Source organism: Armigeres subalbatus, chromosome 3, assembly GCF_024139115.2.
Source record: "Armigeres subalbatus isolate Guangzhou_Male chromosome 3, GZ_Asu_2, whole genome shotgun sequence".
In the NCBI taxonomy this organism is placed as follows: domain Eukaryota; kingdom Metazoa; phylum Arthropoda; class Insecta; order Diptera; family Culicidae; genus Armigeres; species Armigeres subalbatus.
This window is the reverse complement of record NC_085141.1, coordinates 199668332-199685362: the sequence shown is the minus strand read 5'-3', so window position 1 is coordinate 199685362 and position 17031 is coordinate 199668332. Positions and strand designations below refer to the sequence as shown.

At 40.9% G+C, this 17031-nt stretch overlaps 1 protein-coding gene across 4 annotated transcripts in view; it reads left to right on the top strand.

Annotated features, from left to right (window-relative positions):
- LOC134225992 (unconventional myosin-XVIIIa) overlaps nucleotides 1–17031 on the top strand; it is a 543965-nt gene that overhangs the window by 307204 nt on the left and 219730 nt on the right. For all 4 annotated transcript variants that reach the window (XM_062706483.1, XM_062706482.1, XM_062706484.1 and 1 more), the window contains one exon: nucleotides 16169–16396. In XM_062706483.1, the coding sequence (XP_062562467.1) occupies nucleotides 16169–16396 (228 nt within the window). The remainder of the gene's footprint in view (nucleotides 1–16168; nucleotides 16397–17031) is intronic.

Genomic DNA, 17031 nt, shown 5'->3' with positions numbered 1-17031 from the left:
GGACAGATTCCATGACTTTGACTTCCCTCAATCAAAAAAAAAAAATATTAATTTTTTTTACTCGAGGTGGGGGATGAATGTAACCTGCCAAATTGCTTACATTAGAAATTTACCTAAATTTACTATACATAATTAATTATTCATAAAATTCTACTTACTATTTACATAAACTATTACCTACTATTGCTCTAAAAATATTAAAACTAAAATGAACTTAAAAGTAACGGAATTGAATTAAAATAAAACTGAACACAAAGTATCGAATATTGAAATACAGAAATTATCTTGCACATCCCTAATCCCATCCCGCATCACACCCGTAACGCACCGTTGACATCGACTGTCAAAGCGACAGCGCATCGCCACCTCCTCGAATCGCAAACCAACACATCGACAGATGAGGCATGAAAACGACTGGCGATCGCCGAGATCGCTCTCTACCAGGTGAACCACCAAAGAAGATAGTCGTTTTGTGCGCGTTTTCACCTCGTCCGTATTTTCTTTAATCAGGGACAATACCAGTTCCCCCGTGCAGCCAATCTGGCGTCCATTGTTCTCTGCTGAGTGTGATTAGCTGATACAGCCTAGGCATTGGATTCCGGTAAAAATCGAGCCAGTGAAAACACGGTCATCAGCGTAGTGAAGTGAGACGTATTCGCATTACCGTTGTAAAGCGTCGGGGTTTTGCCGAACCTAGTGTGAAGAGCGGTTCCGATAGTCAAGCCTCCGCTGCCGAAAAACGTGTTCTGTTCGACCGTTGACGAGAACGATAAGCGGGCGGCCATTTCGACGCCAACAACGTATTGAACCATCGAACTGCTGCTGCTCCCGAATCCCTCCCAGTGGTTCCCGACGTCAAGAATGTCGGACCGACAGATCGCATGGGCAACGCTAATCCCCCGTTCGGATCCTGGTCGCATGATGCCAATCCCCAGGAGAAATAAATCTCCGCAGTGCTGAAAGTAAGATCAGAAGGAAGAAACTTCGCCGCCTGATGATGTCCCGGCAGCCTCCTTCGCCGCGGCCCTGCATCCAAACCAACGGAAATGATCAAAGGTGTGTAATAATCCTATTATCCTCATTCCATTCAATCCAGTAATTCATGTTATAATGAGTATTGAGTCGAAAGCATTAAAATGAAATCGTAAACTTCAAATGAACACTGTAATATTTATTAGAGCTTATTCCCAACATTACTATTTTTCAATTGGATTAGTCCACCTTGACCGTTTTGTTTAAGGGAAGTATTTCCGCTCATCCGCCCAATTTCTCCCGAGGAGCTTCCGGAAAACGACCCTGAGGTCACGATAAGGGCAGACGAAAGTCCCCAGCAAAAAGTTTCTCTAACAACTATTGGTAAAATAGAATGACACCAACGACCTTTATCACTAGAGTCCCAAGACAATTGCCAAGTATTTTTAGAATATTGTTTTAGTTTAACAAAATATTCAGAGGATGATATATACACCACAACGCACACCCAATTTAACCAAACTATCTGCCTGTTCATTGCCGTAAATTTTACAATGAGCAGGAACCCAAACCAGTTTAATAATGAAACCTTGTAAATGTAATTTAAACAACAATTCTGTTACCATTAAAAATATATGGTGAGTTTTAGATTTAAAACTATTAGACTTAATTGCTTCAAGACAACTTAAAATATCAGAACATATTACAAAAAAAAAATCTGGAGTACATTTCTGAATTAAACTACATGTAAAAAATATAGCAGTTAATTCCGCAATAAATATAGAACAAAGAGCTTGAAGTTTGTAATAATGAGCTGAAAAATGATTATAAACACCAAAACCTGCAACATCTTGAGTTAAAGACCCATCCGAAAAGTAAAATTTATTGAAATCTAGTCCAATAAATTTACGCTGAAAGAAAATGTTTGCAAAGCGTGAATACTCATGATAAGTTAATTGCTTCATCTCTTCATATAACGTCAAATCCATGCTATAATTATAAAATCCAAGTGAGAGGTTTGAACTTAAATTTTGAGAAATACTGTAATGAAATGAATCCAATATTCTACAAGTTGGGTTTATTTCAGAAAATAATTTAAAAACATTTATTCAAGACAAAATTTTCAAAACGACTTATCTGCTTTTGTAAACAAAGATTCAAACGACGATTTGACGAATCTGATAGCTCTTCCACGCAAACCAACACCATCAACAGGTAGCGGAATCCCTCACCTACCTATTGATGGTGTTGGTTTGCGTGGGAGAGCTATCAGATTCGTCAAATCGTCGTTTGAATCTTTGTTTACAAAAGCAGATAAGTCGTTTTGAAAATTTTGTCTTGTATTATAGTATGATTTTTGGAAACACAATTCAATCAATATTTACAATTTATCTCGCGAAATCGAATATTAAGAGGTTCAATCCCCCATTCTCAATAGATTTGGTATGAGTAGAATTCATCAATTTCAAACGAATACGTAAGCACTGAAATTGATTTTTTTCAAGCTTAGCACAATGTGTTGGAAAAGCACTTCCAAAAGTAAAACATCCATATTCAAGGACTGAGCGAATGGTTGTTTTATAAAGCGTAATTAAATCAGATGGATGAGCTCCCCACCATGTTCCTGTTATAGATTTAAGAAAATTAATACACTTGGAACAGGTTTTATGAATATATGAAGAATGTGTTTTCCATTGCAATTTTGAATCGAACCATATCCCTAGATATTTATAATCTGAAACTTGTTCAATTTTCAAATCATTAAGAAATAAATCAATTTTGTTGGAAGAATGTTTACGTGAAAATGTAATAAATTTAGTTTTTGAAGATGAAAAATTAAAACCATTCTCATGCGCCCAAAGATCAATATTATCTATAGCAGATTGCATAAAATGACGAATTATTTCCATATTCTTGCCACTGATAGCAATAACATTATCATCAGCAAATTGGTAAAATATGCAACCATTAGGAATGATAGACATCATATCGCTTGTGAATAAGTTATATAAAAATGGACTCAAGCACGAATCTTGAGGTAGTCCGAAATAACTATAACGAATTAATTTAGAAGATCCATTATGAAAAAAGTTCATAATTTTGAATGAAAATAGATTGCATAAAAAGTTAGATATTAAATTTGGAATTTTATAGCTATTCATTTTAGAGAATAACAAATCAGGAATAACAAAATCATAGGCACCGGAAACATCGAGGAAAGTAGAAACAACATCTTGCTTCATATTGAAAGAAAGCTGAATTTGTGAGGCCAACAAAGCAGTACAATCACGAGTACCACAGCCTTTTCTAATCCCAAATTGAGAAGAGGAGAAAATTTTATTTTTTTCAGCCCACAACTCAAGACGATTAAGTATCATTCTTTCCATTAATTTTCGAAGACATGATAATAAGCTAATAGGTCTACGACTATCAACTAATGAAGGATCTTTACCAGGTTTGAGTATATTTATAACCTTAGTTAAACGCCATTCTGAAGGAATAATGTTTAAAAACAAAAAGGAATTATATAAAGATAATAAATATTCTTTACCATCAATTGGTAAATTTTGTAAAACAATAAATTTAATATTATCCATACCAGGAGAAGTATTTTTAGTAAGAGATAATGCCAAATCCATTTCTTCTAAAGAAAATGGATTACAAAGATCGGGAAAATAATTTATGCTTTTCTTATTTTTGAAATTTTATTAACTGGGGAACAAAATCAGGACAAATTTTAGAAGCAAATTTTTCTATCCATTCATCAGAATATTCTAAAACAACCGGAGTGGGGGAGAACTCATAATTTCTTAAATTCCTGGCTACTGACCATAAAGTAGTCAATGATGTATCTCTATCAAGATTTTCAATAAAATTTCTCCAATAATTTCTCTTTTTGAATTTTGTAATACGAATAAATTGCGCTTCTGCTTTGCGATATGAAATATAATTTTCTCTAGATCCTACACGACGAAAGGTTTTAAAAGCTTCAGATTTATTGTAGGACCAAAATGTAGGACGTTTAATTTTAATTAAATTTGAGTTTGATTTTTTTTTCTGTGATTTCATTAAACAATGAATCAAAGTTTTGGAAAAGAAATAAAAATTTTCAATAGGAGAAACAGAAGAATCTTAATGAATTAAAGATAATGAAACAAGACCAGAAAATTTAATCCAATCAACATATTTACATAAATCAGGAATGCACGATTGAATAAATGTATTATTATTAATCGAAGAATGAATTTTAATTAAAATAGGTAAATGATCACTACCATTAGGATCATTGATAATATTCCAAGATGAAATAAACGATAAATTATTGGAGCAAAATGATAAATCGATACATGTATCATGAGCAGGAGGAACTGCAATCCTGGTGAAAGATCCATCATTAAGAATATTCAAATTTAGTTCATCAATTAAATCCATTATCAAATTACCTCTGCCGTCCGATTTGGTACTACCCCAAGATACATTATGAGCATTAAAATCGCCCAAAATATAAAAAGGAAGTGGAACCATATCTAAAATGGATTTAAATTCAGTCAATGAAAACGAACTATTTGGAGGAATATAAATGCAAATAATTGAAAACTCACTATTATTATGTTTGATGGAAACTATAACATATTCAATTTGCGAATTTAGGGATACATTTAAATACTTGAATTGGATACCATTCCTTATACCAATCAAAACACCCTCGTATGGAATATTTCTATCTTTACGAATAATATTAAAAGACGGAACATAAATATTTTTAGATTCGACTAACGAAGTTTCTTGTAAGCAAAATATGTCTATATTATAATTTTTAATTAATACTTTTAATCTATCTCATTTAGGAATAACGCTATGACAATTCCATTGTAAAATATTTAAGTCAGTATGGTTAGAAAGAGCCATTAAGGAGAAAAAAAGAAGGAAATGAGGGGATCAAAAGAATTTAGTTTATTAAGTAATGTATCAACAAAGGGTAAACACTTCTTAATTAGATTACTCCAAAAATCACTTAGTCCTAAAATATCAACAATTTCTTCTAAAATACTTAAAATAGAGGACTTTTTATCAACCTTATAGGTTGAATTATTCTGGTGAACATTAGTATTTTGATTGGTATCTGTTTTATGTCGAATTCGTTTTTAAACTGGGCCAGTGCCAACCCGAACCCTGAATAAAAAAAACATTTTCAGTTCCATCTGTCATTGGATACGTTGGTGTGCGTAGCATCGTGTTTGTTTTGATTCGAAACATATGATCCAGGACATCCAGTACACTGGCAGTGCGTTGGCGTTGACTAATCAGAACATGATAAATAAATATGTTTAAGTGCGTGAACTGATTTTTGGGGATAGTGGAATTTACTTTTGGGTGGATATAAACAGGGAAACTGCTCCTGGAATTCATCTAATGGCTCCGATATTCTTCCCATCAAAAACAAAGCAATGGAAAGGAATTTGGATTGTTTTTATTTTTGGGATTTTTCTCAGCAGTGAGCACAAATGTTGACAAAAAGAGGCGATGAAATTGGTACTGCATTTCTTTGTTTCCCGTTGAGATGAATATATGTTCAGTGAGATGGAGATCGGAACAATTCCCCTATTTAATAATATTCAATAATCCTGTGCACATTTTTATACCAAGAATTCCGTATTTTCCGTATTTCCGTAAATTCATCTATTTCTGCAAAAGTTTTTTTTCGGAGAACACTCAGAAGCAATTCTCCAGAGTTCGCTAATTTTTTTTCCTCGCTACCTCTCCTGATAAAGGTAGCCTCACACCTCGAGAAAATTTTCCGCTGGATTTTGGGCCCCGTGCATTTTTAATTTTCAAGAATCTCCCGGAGGAATGGCTCAAGGTACTACCGGGGGAATTTATGTACGAAACTTGCGGAGCAATTCCTAAAGGATACTTCGAGTAAGTTCCTGTATTCTAGAAGGATTCCTGTAGGAATTATATTGTAGGAATTTCCAAATTAGTTCCTGGGGCAACTTCCAGAGAAAATCCTGGAACAGTATTCAAAGATATTCCTAGAGGAATTTTCAAAGGAATTCATCTCGAAAGGATCCCTTGGAAAAAATATGGAAGAATTCTTGAAAGATATCGCCAAAAATTCAAGAAAGAATTATTGAAAGAATTTCTGAAGTAATTTCTGGCAGAATTCCCGAAGAAAATTTTGAAACGCACGAAAGAGAAATTCTGCATAAGAAATAATTCTATTTGGTATTCCTCAAATATATTTTTCTGACAATTTTTAGCGGATTTTGTGAACGGGTTTTGAGGGGAATTATTATTATAATCTTTATTAAAGAGGTTTTTAGCCCAAGGCTAGTTCACCTCCGAAATGAGGGGAATTCCCAAACTACATAATTACATCCACCGACCTAATTTAGGATATCATCTGAATGAACTTATGAATACATAACTTCCCTAACAATTATTTTTAAAACTGAATCTAGACAACATTACCGGATTAATTTCATTTTAAACTACAATAACAAATATCACAAAATTCCTCGAAAAAAGATTTTCAACGCGCATTTTATTTTAATAAACAGATAGTTTCGTTTCTCCCTTCTGCTTGTTCATTCCGCCCAGTCCCACCCATCCACGTGGTTTTGACAGTTGTAGTACAGTTGTATTGGTGAACCCGGTGCGAAACCGTGAAACAACACAGTGCGAACCTAGTTCCAACCTGAGCGAATAAAAAAACACTTTGACAGCACTTAGGTTGGAACTAGTTCCAACCTAGGTTGGAACTTTTTAAAAACGAATTCGACATTAGTATCTATTCTTTGAAAACCAGGAATATTATAAGAAACAGAGGAGTTATTGAGAGAAGGGAAATTTTTATTACAGGAAGTAGACGGTTGAGGAATAACAACATCATCATTAATCTTAGATGAAATGTTTGTTCTTTTTCGTTTATTTGGGGGAGAGTATGAAAAAAGATTAGAGTTTTCAAAAGAATGATCATTCTCATCATTAGGTAATATTTCAAATTCATTTGTAGAAATAATATCACCAGATGTTTTTAAAATTTCACAGTGAGATTGTTGATTTTTCAACTTAATTTTTTGAATATTTTTTTATTGATTGTTTTTATAAACAGAACAGCCATTAAATGAAACATGAGAACTTCTACAGTAAATACAAATATTAGAAAGTTTACTGCAATCAGTTGAAATGTGAGGTTCTCCGCATTTTGAACATTTGGGTTTGTTCGAACAAAAATTGGCAGTATGTCCAAACAAAAGACAATGGTTACAATGCTTTGGGAAATAAAGTCTTACACGGAACAGTACATTGTCAATGTTTACAAAATCAGGAAGAACAGAACCCGCAAAAGTAATTTTGATACAATTGGAGTAGATATAATTAGTTGTTTTTTCATTAAATAATTGTTTCGATAATCGATAACAATCTAAAACCTGAACTGGAGAAATAGCATGGTTCCTAAAAACTCCAGTACCATGAGTTCTGATGTCGTCACAATTTAATGACTCATCATAAATTACACCATTTATCTCACATGAATCACAAGGTGCATACACCCGATATAAATTGCAAAATAATTTTGATTTAAGGACGGAATTAGCATCGTTAATAGAACCGAAAACAACTCTTAATTTATCCAATGAATTTTTTAAATCTCCTTAACAGTAAATTAATGATTTCGTGTGTGTTACTTCTACGTGAAGTTAAACGATTTACAATGATATGGAAATGCTAATATCATCTTCCAAACTTGGACGTACATGTTCATGATAGAATTAGAGGCGAAAGTATAGAATTGATAGTTCCGTTAGGATACGGCAGGCATGAAGAATGTTTTTATAGAAGTCGATTTGAAAGCGAGCGGAGGGCAATATTTGTGATGGCACATATCACACGACCTTCCTTCTGCCAAGCTCCCGTATGAAGGGGGAGGGTAGAATATCAGTGTGGAAGCTGATATATCTCCACTGGCAAAAGGAAGGTGGTTTGACTTGCTCATATGCCATCGCGTGCGGAAGTACGTGCGACGAGTACTGTCTCCAAATTTCTAATATGACATCAGCATTTAGTCGAATAGGATTTTTATTGCACAGTTCTGTTTTCTCATTGCGTCCGTCTCGTCGCAACCAACTTGGCTGCCTCGGAGAGAACAAAGCAGAGAAAGGCACTGCTGCTGTACCGTCGACCATTCATTTTCATTTCATTTATTTAGTTAACATCTAAACAGATAACACTGAATCAACAATTTGACGCCACAATGCACGGTTCGAGGCCGCATCTCTCCATCCTCGGATACGCCCCACGCTCGCCAAGTCGTTCTGCACCTGGTCTGCCCATCTCGCTCGCTGCGCTCCACGCCGTCTCGTACCTGCCGGATCGGAAGCGAACACCATCTTTGCAGGGTTGCTGTCCGTCATTCTTGCAACATGTCCTGCCCATCGTACCCTTCCGGCTTTAGCTACCTTCTGGATACTGGGTTCGCCGTAGAGTTGGGCGAGCTCATGGTTCATTCTTCGCCGCCACACACCGTCTTCTTGCACACCGCCAAAGATGGTCCTAAGCACCCGTCTCTCGAATACTCCGAGTGCTTGCAAGTCCTCCTCGAGCATTGTCCATATTTCATGTCCGTAGAGGACAAGCGGTCTTATAAGCGTCTTGTACATGACACATTTGGTGCGGTGGCGAATCTTTTTCGACCGCAGTTTCTTCTGGAGCCCGTAGTAGGCCCGACTTCCACAGATGATGCGCCTTCGTATTTCACGACTAACGTTGTTGTCAGCCGTTAGCAAGGATCCGAGGTAGACGAATTCCTCGACCACCTCGAAGGTATCCCCGTCTATCGTAACACTGCTTCCCTTCCACTGCTCCCAAGCATGTACTTTGTCTTTGGCGCATTCACCACCAGTCCAACTTTTGTTGCTTCACGTTTCAGGCGGGTGTACAGTTCTGCCACCTTTGCAAATGTTCTGCCGACAATGTCCATGTCATCCGCGAAGCAAATAAATTGACTGGATCTGTTGAAAATCGTACCCCGGCTGTTACACCCGGCTCTCCGCATGACACCTTATAGCGCAATGTTGAACAGCAGGCACGAAAGTCCATCACCTTGTCTTAGTGCCCGGCGCGATTCGAACGAACTGGAGTGTTCGCCCGAAATCTTCACACAGTTTTGCACACCATCCACCGTTGCTTTGATCAGTCTGGTAAGCTTCCCAGGGAAGCTGTTCTCGTCCATAATTTTCCATAGCTCTACGCGGTCTATACTGTCGTATGCCGCCTTGAAATCTACGAACAGATGGTGCGTTGGGACCTGGTATTCACGGCATTTTTGAAGGATTTGCCGTACAGTAAAGATCTGGTCCGTTGTCGAGCGGCCGTCAACGAAGCCGGCTTGATAACTTCCCACGAACTCGTTCACTAATGGTGACAGACGACGGAAGATGATCTGGGATATCACTTTGTAGGCGGCATTAAGGATGGTGATCGCTCGAAAGTTCTCACACTCCAGTTTGTCGCCTTTCTTGTAGATGGGGCATATAACCCCTTCCTTCCACTCCTCCGGTAGCTGTTCGGTTTCCCAGATTCTGACTATCAGTTTGTGCAGGCAAGTGGCCAGCTTTTCCGGGCCCATCTTGATGAGCTCAGCTCCGATACCATCCTTACCAGCTGCTTTATTGGTCTTTAGCTGTTGAATGGCATCCTTAACTTCCCTCAAGGTGGGGGCTGGTTGGCTTCCATCATCCGCTGAACTGACGTAGTCATCTCCTCCGCTGCCTTGACTTTCACTGCCTGTACTCTCAGCGCCATTCAGATGTTCCTCGTAGTGCTGCTTCCACCTTTCAATCACCACACGTTCGTCCGTCAAGATGCTCCCATCCTTATCCCGGCACATTTCGGCTCGCGGCACGAAGCCTTTGCGGGATGCGTTGAGCTTTTGATAGAACTTGCGTGTATCTTGAGAACGACACAGCTGTTCCATCTCCTCGCACTCCGCTTCTTCCAGGCGGCGTTTCTTCTCCTGAAAAAGGCGGGTCTGCTGTCTCCGCTTCCGTCTATAACGTTCCACGTTCTGCCGGGTACCTTGCTGCAGCGCGACCGCCCGCGCTGCGTCCTTCTCCTCCAGAATCTGTCTGCACTCTTCGTCGAACCAATCGTTCCGTCGACTTCGACCCATATACCCGACGTTGTTCTCCGCTGCGTCGTTAATGGCTGCTTTGACTGTACTCCAGCAGTCCTCAAGAGGGGCCCCATCGAGCTCACCCTCTTCCGGCAACGCTGCCTCGAGATGCTGCGCGTATGCAGTGGCGACATCAAGTTGCTTCAGTCGCTCTAGGTCGTACCGCGGCGGTCGTCGGTACCGAACATTGTTGATGACGGATAGTTTTGGGCGCAGTTTTACCATCACCAGATAGTGGTCAGAGTCGATGTTAGCGCCACGATATGTCCTGACGTCGATAATGTCGGAGAAGTGCCGTGATTCTGTCTGCAGTGGTGATCTCCAGGTGTACCGATACGGGAGGCTGTGTTGGAAGTAGGTGCTACGAATGGCCATATTCTTGGAGGCGGCGAAATCAATTAGTCGTAGGCCGTTTTCGTTCGTCAGCCGGTGAGCGCTGAACTTTCCAATAGTCGGTCTAAACTCCTCGTCTTGGCCAACCTGAGCGTTCAAATCTCCTATGATGATTTGGACGTCGTGGCTTGGGCAGCTGTCGTACTCACGTTCCAGCTGCGCGTAGAATGCGTCCTTATCATCATCAGTGCTTCCGGAGTGTGGGCTATGGACGTTGATTATGCTGAAGTTGAAGAACCGGCCTTTGATCCTCAACCTGCACATTCTTTCATTGATCGGCCACCACCCGATCACGCGCCTTTGCATATCGCCCATCACTATGAAAGCTGTTCCCAGCTCATGTGTGTTGCCGCAGCTCTGGTAGATAGTATGATTACCTCTAAACGTTCGCACCATTGATCCCTTCCAACAAACCTCCTGCAGCGCTACGATGCCGAATCCACGGTCCTTGAGCACATCGGCGAGTATGCGTGTGCTCCCGATGAAGTTGAGAGATTTGCAGTTCCACGAACCGAATTTCCAATCGCTAGTCCCTTTTCGTCGCAGTGGTCTTCGCCGATGGTTCCGGTCCGTATTCTCTTGTTGATTGTTCGTTGCTTATGATTCTTTAAAGGCTGGCTTGCAGGGTCTGACACCAAACCCCCTAAATTTCCGGAGGACCATTCCTCCTTATTTCCGGTGGACCATGGTGCACAGTTTCACTTAGAGTCCCTCGCTTAGAGTCCCTCGTACCGACCAATAACAGCTGAATTGATGAATGCCCCCACCAAGGGTAGTACACTAAATTAATGATTTCGTGTGTGTTACTTCTACGTGAAGTTGAACGATTTACAATGATTTATTTTATTTATCATCAGACTAAGGCCGGAGTGGCCTGTGCTGCACATAAAAGACTTCTCCATTCAGCTCGGTTCATGGCTGCCCTTCGCCAACCACGCAGTCTGCGGAGGGTCCGCAAGTCGTCCTCCACCTGATCGATCCACCTTGCCCGCTGTGCACCTCGCCTTCTTGTTCCCGTCGGATCGTTGTCGAGAACCATTTTCACCGGATTACTGTCCGACATTCTGGCTACGTGCCCGGCCCACCGCAGTCTTCCGATTTTCGCGGTGTGAACGATGGATGATTCTCCCAACAGCTGATGCAACTCGTGGTTCATTCGCCTCCTCCACGTACCGTCCGCCATCTGCAACCCACCATAGATGGTACGCAACACTTTCCTTTCGAAAACTCCCAGTGCGCGTTGGTCCTCCACGAGCATCGTCCAGGTCTCGTGTCCGTAGAGAACTACCGGTCTTATAATCGTTTTGTAGATAGCCAGTTTGGTACGGCGGCGAACTCTATTCGATAGGAGCGTCTTGCGGAGTCCAAAGTACGTACGATTTCCAGCCACTATGCGTCTCCGAATTTCTCAGCTGGTATCGTTATCGGCGGTCACCAGTGAGCCCAAGTACACAAATTCTTCAACCACCTCGATTTCGTCACCACCGATACAAACTCGTGGTGGGTGGCTCACATTGACCTCTCTTGAGCCTCTTCCTATCATGTACTTCGTCTTCGACGTGTTGATGACTAGTTCAATCCGTTTAGCTTCGCTTTTCAGTCTGATGTAGGCTTGCTCCATCCTCTCAAAGTTACGTGCTATGATATCAATGTCGTCGGCGAAACCAAATAACTGGACGGACTTCGTGAAAATCGTACCACTCGTGTCAATCCCTGCCCTTCGTATTACTCCCTCCAGAGCGATGTTGAATAGCAGACACGAAAGACCATCACCTTGCTGTAACCCTCTACGGGTTTCGAAGGGACTCGAGAATGCCCCTGAAACTCGAACTACGCACATCACCCGATCCATCGTCGCCTTGATCAACCGTATCAGTTTATCCGGAAATCCGTTTTCGTGCATTAGCTGCCATAGCTGGTCCCGAACGATTGTATCATATGCGGCTTTGAAGTCGATAAATAGATGATGTGTGGGCACGTTGTATTCGCGGCATTTCTGCAATACCTGACGTATGGCGAATACCTGGTCTGTGGTAGAGCGTTCACCCATAAATCCCGCCTGGTACTGCCCCACGAACTCTCTTGCAATTGGTGTTAGTCGACGGCATAAAATTTGGGAGAGTACCTTGTAGGCGGCGTTCAGCAATGTGATTGCGCGGTAGTTGCTACAATCCAGCTTATCGCCCTTTTTGTAGATGGGACACACGACACCTTCCATCCACTCCTGCGGCAGAACCTCATCCTCCCAAACCTTGGTAATCACCCAGTGCAGCGCTCTAGCCAGTGCTTCACCACCGTGTTTAAACAGCTCTCCTGGTAGTTGATCAACTCCAGGGGCTTTGTTGTTTTTCAGCCGGCCGATCTCCTCCTGGATTTCCTGGAGATTCGGAGCCGGAAGCCGCATGTCCTGCGCGCGTGCTCCTAGGTTCATTACCATACCGCCACCGTTGTCTGCCATATCGCCATTCAGGTGCTCTTCGTAGTGCTGCCGCCACCTTTGGATCACCTCACGCTCGTTCGTAAGAAGGTTCCCGTTTATGTCCTTACACATATCGGGCTGTGGCACGTGGCCCTTACGTGAACGGTTCAACTTCTCATAGAACTTTCGTGCGTTATTAGCGCGGTACAGTTCCTCCGTCTCTTCACGGTCTCGATCTTCCTGCTGGCGCTTTTCCTCCGGAAAATCGAGTTTTGTCTGTTCCGCGCCCGTTTGTATCGTGCCTCGTTCGCCCTCGTGCGGTGTTGCAGCAATCTCGCCCATGCTGCATTCTTCTCCTCAACTAACTGCTCACATTCGCCGTCATACCAGTCGTTTCTCTGATCCGGAGCCACCGTGCCTAGGGCAGCGGTTGCGGTGCTTCCAATGGCGGATCGAATATCTCTCTCGAATATCTTACAATGATATGGAAATGCTAATATCATCTTCCAAACTTGGACGTACATGTTCATGATAGAATTAAATATAGAATTGATAGTTCCGTTAGGATACGGCAGGCATGAAGAATGTTTTTATAGAAGTCGATTTGAAAGCGAGCGGAGGGCAATATTTGTGATGGCACATATCACACGACCTTCCTTCTGCCAAGCTCCCGTATGAAGGGGGAGGGAAGAATATCAGTGTGGAAGCTGATATATCTCCACTGGCAAAAGGAAGGTGGTTTGACTTGCTCATATGCCATCGCGTGCGGAAGGATTTGCTATCGACCTACCTACCTACCTACGATACCTGCATCAGTTCTTATTACAATCCGTTGGTAAGATTGGCCAATGATAGCCACTGAACGATCTTGAATCAGTGAAGGCAGCGAGCAGCAGTATTTCATCAAGCTTCATTTTCAATGGAAATCAATGGAAAGCATTCATACATCAAAATTCAATACAAACGCCGAAAATGGGTTTTGACGTCATTGGACATCATTTGCGATGTTCAAGTTGAAATGCACGAGTTCAAATTGATGTCATTTGACCCAACTAAAAAACAGAATTCGTTAGTTGGGTCGAGGTTGTGACCCAAGCAGCGAAGCACGACTGTACCATTGAACGTTTGTAGTATAACACTTAAGATATTTACCTCGATTCAGAAGCGATCACCGTTTGCCCAGCACCACTAACAGTAATTAAAAAGACACTTCCTGCTCTATACAGTTTCAATATTTTCGTCTTTCTACTAATTATAAACAAAACTATACACGCTCAAATTAATCCATCCATTCTCCGAGTGAAATTGTTTTCTTCAAGACGGGTTTCCTGTTCATCCAGGTAGAATACTTTTATAATTTGTTTAGTTTTTGGATAAGCAATACTAAAAATAAGCGAACAATAAAAATATAATGGAATGTATCCTTAACATTTGAATATATTGTATTTCTAATGTAAGTAAAATAAAGATCTTTAACAACCGTGAAAACTTTTCAATAAACGTACAATAGTTTGTATTGTTTATCACATAATTCATTGTATTTCAATGGGTTATGTGATACAAGTTACTGTTAATCCGGGCGGTCGAACGGGCTGCTGTTTGGCAAGGGCAAACTCCTCCTGGCTCGCTTGCCGGCCGATAGGATAGATAGAGGCCAGCCACTGGTTATCGGTGATCCACGCTGCGACTCGCTTGCTCGAGATTGATGGCTTGCCTGGGATAGGAATACATCCACGATTTTTGTTTTCTGCTCCCTGTAGCTGCAGCTCTGTTCAAAGCAGCCTATTGACATCCTATTGTTTAGCCCATCGCCAGATCGTAGCCAGGATGTCCCGGGCTATAATTTTTTTTCATACTGCGTTTCAATGATGACAGCGGTCTATGTCTATTGATGATGATGACACCGCGCTTGTCACCGGCTCGGTCCAAAGACTCGAAAATAATGAACCTATCTGCGATTTTGCCGATTTTGCCTTTAGCTTTATAGTATAATGTTTCGTGTTTTCTGCTTAGGGGTAGTGTATTGTGCGGGAGAAATTTTGACTTGATTTTGATATTGACAGTGAATAGGTGGGATTTTGAGTTCATTGATTTTTTTATATAGAAAATTCAAAACTTGATCGGTAGAATGCTACAACATTACAAATCCAGCGTGATTGTTGGCGGGACGGCGCAGTCAAAGAGTGTGATTGTTCGTGTATCAAGTGGAGTAAATACAAATGAAAACACAGGAAGAAATCACGGAGAACGAAAACGGAGTTCCAGCTGATTAGGATCGGGATGGCACGGAAGCTGAAGACTTCGATAGTTGTGTGAATACAACGCTTGATGAGGAGAACGACAGAGAGGATCGTGCGGATTAAACTAGTGTAACTAGTGAAGCTGGAAGCCGTCACAGAACGCCTCATGCATGGCAGAAGTATTACGACATGACGTTCGCAGGGTTTGCTTTCGGCGGAAATGTATAAAAGTATGTTTACCCATACTAATCTCTATATAAATTTAAAACACGATGCGGAAAGCGAGGCGACAACCAATCGAGCCCATATTTTCCACAGTTGATTGGGGTTCCGAAAATGATTCAGAAAACCTTGAATTCCTTTGAATGGGTGAAGTTTGCGTTTTTTCCATACAACTGCGCCCACTCTAGTGTGTATGCATGTGCGCAAAAAATACTCACTCATTTTTAGGCACTAATCCTTATCCTTATTTGCTTGACGAAGAATGCACAAGTTGCATTCGACGAAGAATCCTGTCCCATTGTTTCCTATTAAAAATTAGCCAGATCATGGGATCAAAAGTTATGGCAAAAATATTATTTTTTATGTGCACGAGAAAGGCACCAACACCGCTAGGTGGATTAATCAGGGTTTTTACTGTTAAAAACAAAGGTGAGCTTCGTGGCCGTGCGGTTAGCGACGTCAATCGTCTAGACGCATGGGCTATGGAGCGTGGGTTCGATTCCCGCCCCGGTAAGGAGGAAACATTTCGTGATCGAAAAATTCTCCACCGGTCGGTCAACTGGGTGTTGTATGTTCTGTCCGTTGTCTAGGTGTTAAGTGTTCAGTCTGTACGACTTCTGGTCGAAGACGGTGTTCCTGTCTTTTTTTTTTAATTTGTAAACAATTGCTTTATCTAGACGTTGATTAAGAATGACTTTGATTGAATTTTGAATAACTTTAACTTGTTTCATCTCGTACTTGCAGGATGTTGCTGTCCAGTGTATTCAACGTAATGTTCGTGCGTTCCTCAAAGTGCGTGAATGGCCTTGGTGGCGGTTATTTGTAAAGGTATCACCTTTATTGAATATTCTTCGAACCGAAGAGCAGCTTAAGATAGCAACCAACGATCTTCTAATGATGAAGAAAAAGCTTGAGAAGATAGAAAGCGAACGGAACAAACTGAAAATCGACAATGAAAAGTTAGACTTAAGGGTAAGTTATTGATGAATTTAAAATATGAACTGTTACATTAGTTGAATATGTCGCCTCGAAAGTTCAGGACTGGATAAATCGACACGGTTGTTTCATAAGGGCCAATGTCGCAAACGTAAACAATGACTTTTCCTGCAAATTCCTCAACAACTAGGACTACTCTCAGCCAACAACCATTTGGAACTGGTGGCGCTCCGCTCCTTTTATCGAACGGAAGTGGAAAATACCGCCAAAAGTCTCTAATCTTCCTGAAATCTGCAGAATAAGTCAATGTTTACGTTTGCGACTTTCGCCCTTTTGAAACAACAATGTCGAAATAATAATATCACTGCAAATCAACCACTTGCTAAGTAAACACATCCCTTCTGAACGAATCAATCACGGAGAAAAATATATAGTAACTTCAACCAAAACAAGAGCTATTTCAAACTAATTCTTGACCTAAACAAAAAATTAGTTTGAATGATCGATCGGCGTTGGTTGGAACCAGAATTTATTATATATTATATATTGTCGGGCCGCCACCAAACCGGACCGCGCGATTGAGCACTCGCGCTGCGACGCGAGTCGCGACAATTTGAAATATTTCATTAGTAGTGCGCATCATGCACGCATGAATGTACTATCATGCGCAC